The 9,183-nt window shown below is 41.6% G+C and overlaps 1 protein-coding gene across 1 annotated transcript; it reads left to right on the forward strand.

Moving 5' to 3' along the window:
* The first annotated feature begins 3,748 nt into the window (after positions 1-3,748).
* csf3a (colony stimulating factor 3 (granulocyte) a) lies at positions 3,749-7,876 on the forward strand. The gene is made up of 5 exons (XM_018741967.2): positions 3,749-3,985; positions 5,372-5,556; positions 6,849-6,956; positions 7,056-7,196; positions 7,582-7,876. Exons 1-5 carry the CDS (start codon positions 3,970-3,972, stop codon positions 7,768-7,770), a joined length of 639 nt encoding a protein of 212 aa, XP_018597483.1. The 5' UTR covers positions 3,749-3,969; the 3' UTR covers positions 7,771-7,876.
* The last annotated feature ends 1,307 nt before the right edge of the window (positions 7,877-9,183 follow it).

Genomic DNA, 9,183 nt, shown 5'->3' on the forward strand with positions numbered 1-9,183 from the left:
ATGAAAATCAGAAAAATTCTTGTTTCTTGCTTAATACCATCGCTTACTTAACTGGTAAACACAAAGATAAACAATGTATTTCTGCTTCCATTACTAATGATGAATTTATGTCATTTTTCAATAATAAATCAGAAAATATCTGGGCATCCATAGTGCCCTCTAGTTTGGTCCAGGCCAGCATAAGTGGTTCTGTCGATGATAATATTAGTTGCTGTCCGCACCGTTTCAGTAGCTTCAATGTAATAACTGTAAAGGAAATTACCATGCTAATTTGCTCTATGAAAGGTACTACCAAGCCTTTAGACCGAATCGCCACTAAATTAGTGAAAGCTGCAGTTTCAGAACCATTACTCATATTGTTAATACGTCATTACTTAACGGCTTGTTTCCGAAAGCTTTTGAAGTCACCATTTTTAGGCCCTTACTGAAGAAATTGGATCTGGACTTTAATAACCCAAGTAATTATAGACCCATCTCCAATCTACCATTTTTATCCAAAATTTCAGAAAAGATCATAGCTTCCCAAATTGTAAAATATCTTAATCATCATAATATATTTGAAAAATTTCAGTCTGATTTCCGCACTGGTCACAGCACTGAAATGGCACTCACACATGAAGTTAATGATATTCTCATCTCTTCTGATGGTCCTCAGATCTCTATTCTTATGTTACTGGACTTGAGTGTTGCATTTCATACTATAGAACATAGTATCCTACTGACTTAAAACCCTGGTTGGACTAAGGGATACTGGTCTGAAGTGGTTCAATTCGTATTTAGCTAAGTATAAACAATTTGTAATGAAGTCTGATGACTGCACCCCCTCCATCTCAACTACGGTTTGATATGGTGTGCCACAGGGCTCTGTGTTGGGGCCATTACTGTTCTCACGCTGTACGTTACCATTGGGTGACATTATTCGCAAACACAATGTGAATTTCCATTCGTATGCCGATGACACACAGCTTTATGTATTGTTTAAGTCTGATGATCCATCACATGTGGTGTCGTTAGCTAATTGCTTCACCCATATAAAACTATGGATGAGTAAAAAATTACCTCTAAATTTGACTAAAACAGAAGTACTTGTGGTGGGTGGTGATATCAAAACTCTTGAAACAATTACACCAATCTTTACCAGAAATTCTATAAACTTCAAAATACAGATTGTGTGGATTTGGATATCTTGTTGGATGGAAAGCTGTCATTTACGTATGTCTGATGCAAATACTTTGACTAAGTCATACTTCCTTCAGTTGAGAAACAGCTAAATGAAGGCGATGCCTATGTAGGCAGGATGCTGAGAAACTGGTTCATGCTTTTGTTTCAAGCAGGCTGGACTATTGTAATGCTTTACTATCAGGTTGTTCATACCAGACTGTATCCAGGCTACAGTTGGTACAAAATGATGCTGCGAGAATTGTCACTAGAACTAAGAAGTACGACCATAAAACACTGGTACTTAAATCACTGTATGGGGTCCTGGTTACATTTCGAGTTGATTACAGTTATAGAAATAAACTGAACTGAATTGAATTGGTTAACTGTTCACTAGACTAGTCACGAATAACAGGAATAAACGAAGTCAAGACAACTATTTACGTAATTTTAAATAAGCGATTGCAGGCAAGATACTGAGAAAGACCAGGGAGTGACAGAAGAAAGTGTGTTTGCACAGATCCAAGATATGAATGTGAGTGATGGGTTTGAAAAGAACACACACTGTCAGCGGACATTCCAGGAGCCCTGCAAGTTGCAAAATTTAGGGCAAAGTTCTTAATTTCTTCTGAGTGTTTAGTTTTAGTTTTCAAATAATAAACCTCAAAGACCTATCACTGTTTTGCGGAAACACAGAAGTTCCAGTCTAATTAAAACCATTACTATTGAGCCATTAGAACTTGTGGGTTCCTCGCTGACTCTATGAGCACAGATTGGCCCTTCGTGTCCACAGTGCACTCTTGTCTTAGCTATTGGACCAGTGAGCACATGGGTTCAGTCCAACTCTCACTGACTTAAGCTAAAATAATTTAGTGAATGCAAAAACTATTACCAAAGCTTCAGATCTTTAAGCAAAACATGTTAACTACATGAGCAGAAAATTTACACTCAACTTAATTTAAAGTAATCAATCGCCAGATTCAGAACACAGTACTCCCCTCTTACTATAAGTTATCCCCGGCGGATATGTTCCAAGACCCCCAGCGGATGCCTGAAACCGCGGATAGTATCGAACCCTACCGTATATTGTGAGGACCCGCATTACCGGGAGTTTGGGCGGGAAAAGGGTTTATTGTAAATAGTTGAACTGTGGGAAAAATGGAATTAACTGTTCAACCACTGGGGGGACTTATGGGGAATACAAGGGGGTGACTGTGTTTGCCAGAGAAGGGAGAAAGCCTGGAGAAAAGTAGCTCGGAAAAACTGGTTTGAGGTGAAGATCATCGAGAGAGGCGTTTTCGGACGGAGAGCATTATTTATTGCTTTGTCGCACTACAATATACTGTACTATTTTTGTTTTATTTTTTTAACAAAAAATTTTCAGGTGCATATCTTTAGATACACCTACGTGTGGGTAGTGAGCCCCGACCCACTCGGCCCAGATATCAGGTCGGTCGCTGTTGCATCCACGTCATGGGCTCGTGCTGCACGGCGATGTCGGGCGCGCGAGAAGTCGATGCCGATGGTTGCGGCGCCGAGGCCGCCTGAGGCGATTTTGCAACCTCCCGCCCGGGAACGCTGCTCACGCTTTTCGCTGAGCCGGTGTCTTGGCTGGTGTCTTTCGAATCCCAGGGGCGCGTCGGTCGCGAGAGTACTTTGTGTCGTGTTTGACTGGCATCTTTGAAGTGTTTATTTCGACGATCCACCTTCGGGCCCCTTACCTAGCTCTAAATGAAGGTTTTTCCTGCCGGCGCGATACGTATCCGATAACGCGGCGAACTTGGTTGCTGACATCAACGCTATGACGTGGTTCGAACGTGATGACGTATAGCGCAACGCGCATCAACTCCATAACGAGCCAAATATGGGACATTTTACAATGTACCGTTTGATGCGGTGTTCCTTCCTCTGTCCAACGGTATATGCAGTATCTCTCTGTGTCTTTTCATTTGCGAGCAGTAGTGGCGACAGGGGGTTGCATTTTTACGTGACGGTCAATTCCCAAGTTTGATGTTGCCCCCGCACCCGGCCACCCCCCACCTAGTGAGGAGAAAGATGTAGTTCTACGTCAAAAATGGGTTACAGGAACACAAGCACTGCGATATCGCAGCCAATCTTATTACGGAGACGGCTAATAAGTGACTAAGGAGCGGGTAGCGTATACGCTGGACGCGCTAACCAAGGTGTGATTGGCGTCCTGGGCCGGACAGCGCAAGATTTCATCACGCCAATCAGAACGGCGCGCGATTTAAAACTTATTGTTTATTCCTGGAATTTTCCATTTAATATCTTCAGCCGCTGTTGACCGCGGGTAACCGAAACCGCGGATAAGGGGGCACTGTAATCAATCATAACAGGGGTGCTTTAAACTGTAATAAAGTAACTTTGGTATGAACATATTATGATATAAAGGCCATAAAAGAGACATTTTTCGTGTCTTTGTAGCAGAGTTACCGCTGGCTGGAGGTGGACTCTCCGAATCCCTATGTGTTTCCAAAGAAACGGGTCGTAAATGTGCAGCTTTTCCACGACAGGTTGGCGATGTGAAGCTTGCACAGTGCGAGTGACACCAGGATTTTTTTTCCTTCTTGCATAACTCCGAAATAATTAACACTTTCAACTTACTCACAGCAAAACACGGACATGATGAACAACGGTGATGATGATGATGATGTACTTCCTTCAGCCGAGTCACGCAGTGTGATGTCAGTGGAATTCCCGCATTTAGGGTTATAAATCTCAACATGGTTGTGGATCAGAAAGAGCGTCTTCCCCGTAAAGCCCGCGGACCCCGCAAGAAAGAGCGGCACCATGATCTCCTGCTCCTGTAAGTTCCGCTCTCGCTCCCTCCCGGCTCCGCGTCTCCGGCTGCGCTCCGCTGTTCCGCGTCTCTCTGCGCTGCTCTTGGCTCCTGCTGTGCACATGATTGTCGGACGGGCTGCCCGCGTCAGAACAGGCAGTGCAACTTTAACTGAGCTGCAGCTCGAAGAGCATCCATCCCTCTTTACCTCAGTGCACACACAGTAGCGCTTCCATTTACCTGCTGGAGTCGTTCGGGAGTCTTGCGCGCAGCGCAGCGCTATTTCCCGCGGCATTAGAAACTTGAATGATTGCATAATGGTTATTATCACCACCATCAGCACATATTATTTCAGCACATAATAATAATAATAATTAATAGTAATTCTTATTATTATTATTATTATTATTATTATTATTATTATTATTCAGATACAAGGTGGGAGTGATCTCCTTAATCCGTTGGTGAAGTTCTTCTAGAACTAATCCACTAACGGATTAAGGAGATCCCTCCCAGATATGATTAATTCAATCATAGTAAGAATTATTATATTAGAATATAAATAGTTATGTATATTTATTTAGAATATTTATTATTGACGATGTTGATATGCTTTGAACCTGATCTGGATGTTGAATAAAGCCAAGGACAATTATTGAATAATAATTATTATTATTCACGATAATAATACTAGTTTATTATTAGTAGTAGTAGTATTGGTAGTATATGTGACGATCCACTTTGAATTGATGATGTATAAAGTATTCAAAGACATGCTGTTCAGGTTCCCCCCATAGTGTGTGAGTGACAGAGAGAGAGAGTGTGTTCCACTGATGTATGGATGAGTGACCCAGTGTAAGTAGTGTATCAAGCAGTGTAAGTCTTTGGATGCTCTGGTTTCCTCTCACAGTCCAAAGATACGCTGTTCAGGTTCACCCACCCATAGTGTGTGAGTGACAGAGTGTGTTCCACTGATGTATGGATGAGTGACCCATTGTAAGTAGTGTATCTAGCAGTGTAAGTCACCCTGGTGAATAAGGTGTGTGGGCTCATAACACTACACAGAGTTCATTGGAAGTCGCTTTGGAGAAAAGTGTCTGATGAATTTAAAAAAAAAAAAAAAAAAAAAAAAAATCAAGGGAATAATTTAATTTAGACCTGCAGTTAATTAAAAACGGACAGAATGTTTTAGTTTTGTTACCACAGCAACACTGTTGTTATTGGTGAGTGTGGCTGTGGCCCCAGTGGCTCCAGTGGCTCCGCAGCAGATCGGGTTTCCTTTGCTGTCGCAGCCCCCACGTGCAGGATCGCGAAGACCTTCGCACTCGGACGGCTGCTGTTCAGCGCAGACGGAACAGACTAACGGACACTGTCTCCTGTGCCGCCCCCCCTCGCCCCCTTGCCCCCCTGCAGTGTCGCTGCTGTGCTGCTGCGCGTTCGCCGCCCTGCTCGCGGCTCCAGTGCACGAGTTCTCCGGAGAAGCGGGGCTCTTCATGGAGGATCCCGAGCTCCGGCTCGCGCTCAAGCTCGGCCAGGCTGTGGCCATGAAGGTGATAGACGACATCCCCGCGGCGCACAAGGCCACCGTCAGCTCCCAGGTGAGGCACTGCTCATTTTCGCAGCGGGCGTTGTGGCGATCGGGGCTGTCGCACAGCCTGTAGGTTGTTGGTTCGAATCCCACCCTTGCTGTAGCACCCCGGTGAGCACGGCACCTACTTTCGATGCCCTAAGAATACCTTACTGTATGCATGGGCAAGTTGGTGTCAGTCATTAGGGTAAATAAAAAAGATTTATAGTAAAGCCAAGAGCAGTTAGATGCAGACATTGCTGCGGATTGTATTCGTGCACACGACACATTAACATGATTTTTTTTTTTTTTTTTTAAAAAAAAGATCCTCTCTTAGTTCTTTAAGAATTGAATGACTGATGTGAGAAATCTTCAGATTTGTTCTGCTTATCTGCCAACTGTCTTCCACTGCAGACCCTGTCCAGTCTGAACACATAATACTTTAGAATTTTACACATGTAATAATACTGATGCATAGAATTTAAATTCATGAATTAGATATTTTGTTGCTGCCTTATTTTCTTAGTTAGGAAATTGAAGCTAATAATACCACCTCCATGCAACATGTGCAAGAGGGAAGCATGACTTTAGAAATACTATTTCAAGAGGAGATCCTATGTATCTCAACTTTATCCCATGAAAAATAACCAAAATTAGTTAAAAAAATTAAATTGAACTAATGCAGCACACCAAGGATTTTTCTGTCACAGAAAAAAATGTAATAATAAATTAATAAAAATTGTTTAATTTTTTAACTTATGTTTAATCTGCTAAACAATTAGTAACGGAAATTAATATAAAGTTGCATGAGGTTTTGACGACAATCCTGCAACGAAATATGAATGCTAGGATTTAAAAAAAAAAAACGCCGGAAAAAAAACACTGCTCTTCCAGTCTTACATCTTGTTTATGAAAGCCCTGACAGCACAAGAATGTGGACCTGTTTAAATAGACAGGCTTTGGCAGGACAAGCTGGAGGGCCAGCATTCGAGGCCTGATGCCAAGCAGATAGAAGAGCCAGACCATATTTCATTCCACAAAACCAGCAGAGTAAATAGAAAGCCTGTGTCAAACTGTCCTTCCAGAATATTCTAGAAGGCATTACCAGGGGATAAGGGAATGTCATGCATTTTAAACACGATCGAACCGTCAGACTGAAGAATAGGTCTTACATGAGATACTGATCTCTTCTGTTCAGGTCTGAAAGAGCAGTTTCCCCACAAGCAGCTGCAATGAAATTTAAAAATGCTGCCAACTATCAAACTGGTGGCAAGTGGCATTGTGGGTTTCTGCTCAAACCATCCCTTTGCTTGATCTTCACAGACCCTGAGTCTTAACTCACCCCTTGAGAGAAAGTTGGAGTATATGGTGACCTTACTGAAGATCCCAGCTCCCCCAGTCCTCCAGGCCATTGGAGCTGACTTCACACTGGTTAGTGCTGACCTTACTTTGTGTGTGTGTTTCTTTGGGTAAAAGAAAGTGAACCTCAGATATTTATATTCTAACCCGCTTTTTCACCACCCCCTTTAGGAAACATGTCTGAACAACATGTCTGAGGGGCTCCAGATGTACCAGGACCTTCTTGCAGTGATCAGCGGCCGTGTGGAGACCCCAGAGAATCTGGCTGAGATGCAAGCTGACCTAAAGGAACTGTTGGGCCGGGTCCATAAGGTGAGACCTGCCTTCAATATTAAGGCTTCACTGACTAAACATATGAAATATTGGACAAAAATTAGATTTTTGGCTGTATTATTAAAAAAAAAAAAAAATGCATACAATTTTGAATTTGAATGACAAGCTCCTTAATGAGTGCTATATTTGTGAGCTATTTCTGTGCTCCGCTATACAGGTAGAAATATAATATGATACTTCTAATTGCTTAAGAGTAAAAGTACAGCTCTTCTCATGATTTATACTCGCTGCCTTTTCTGCAGAGATCTTTCGATAAGTGTTCCCTAGAGGTCAATAATATGCATGATGTGACGCCAACTTTTGGTACACTTGGTGAGGTCAGTGTGTGTATGGCTCAATGTGTGTATGTTCAACGTATTTTCAGATACGTAAGCTGAGCGAATTGGAGATGGCCGTGCCGCACAGGATGTCCGACTTGGCCACCCGACTCACCGGGGACTTTGAGGTGGAGGTTGCCACACACCTCGTACTTGTTGAGCTCCGAACCTTCGTTCAGCACGTCTTCCGCGGTCTCCGCAATATCAGCCAGATGAAGCCGGGCCTGAGGGTGTGAGATCCGGGTTCTGATGAGCCTCGCTCACAGCTTGGGTGTCTGGACTTCATCTGCAGTGCTACCTCAGGGAAGTAATTATCGATAATCCATGTTCCGGCGAGAGTCAACCAGCGATGACTGAATCTAATATAATAATAATAATAAGATCTGCAGTTCCTGTAAGGCTCACTCTGTTGTGGGCTGGTGCATGGAGAGAGTTTATTTAGACTGAATTACTGAAATCTGTGCCTTAGTATTACTTCTGACCAGTTCAGTATTCTACTTGCTTTCAGGAAATATTTTTAAAAATCACGTATTTATTTATTTATTATTTATTTGTTATTTATTTGCCATTTATTTCAGTATTTATTTGTTTTTATTTATTGTTACGTATAATTATTTACATATGTTGAATTGTGCTTCGCTGAGCTGTACATCGTCCGTTTTGCAAGATACAATTGTGCTGAAACAGCAGAATTTGTGGTATTTCAAGAATATCATGCTTGTGCATAAATTATTTAAATAGTGAAAACCACAGCAAAATTTCATAATTTCTTCTCAAAATAAATAATTAAGTGGAGTTATAAAGGTTACTAAGTTATTCTTAGCATTGTAGTAAATTAGTTAAGGGATTGATTAATCTAGAAGTTTAGTTCTAATTGAACTAATTGACTAATTGAACCTTTTTGTAAATTGAAGATAAATGGAGCACATTTACATTTTTTTTTTTCTTTTTTACAAGGTGACACATTTTAATAACCTAGGATGGGATATTCCAATCCATACAGCCTCTCAGTCATTAAGAGGTCAGATGTGTAAAAACCGAGCAAAATTAGGATTAAGTGAGAACCAAGGCTGAGAACAAGTATTTTGTAGGGCGACATATGAATCAGTTGAAAATCAAGGAATTTCTTTGAAAGCACCGAGGGTGTGTCTGAGGTTCTTACTCATTATGTTGTGTAATTCGTGAAATGCTATTAGTAACTCAGAATGGCAATGGTCATCTGACGTAATACAATATGTCAGACAGGTTCGTATCCCAATTTTACATTATGTTATCCAATGGTTCTCAATACTGCTCCCAAGTGACCTTTGCCAACTGACCTTAATTACGACTTATCTGACACTCTAAGGTGCAACCAGGGTGTTTAAAAATTACGATCTATAGGATTCACTTACTTACTGGTACATACAGTCTGCCAGTTACTCATTTGGTTTACATTTTTGGTAGTGTCCAGTGAATGAAGTACCATTGTTTTTTCTGCATAGCAATACTATTCGTGAATGATTTTTGCTGTTGTGTACAGATATGATGTTTGGGGAACATCTGTCAGAACTCCCTTGATACCAAAGTGTACAGAATGTTGTTGTTTTCCATTTAAAGGAAACGGGAAGTGGCTGTTTCTTTAAAGTCATGTGCGGGGGGGAAAAAAA

The sequence above is a fragment of the Scleropages formosus genome, chromosome 25 (assembly GCF_900964775.1).
Source record: "Scleropages formosus chromosome 25, fSclFor1.1, whole genome shotgun sequence".
Classification (NCBI taxonomy): Eukaryota; Metazoa; Chordata; class Actinopteri; order Osteoglossiformes; family Osteoglossidae; genus Scleropages; species Scleropages formosus.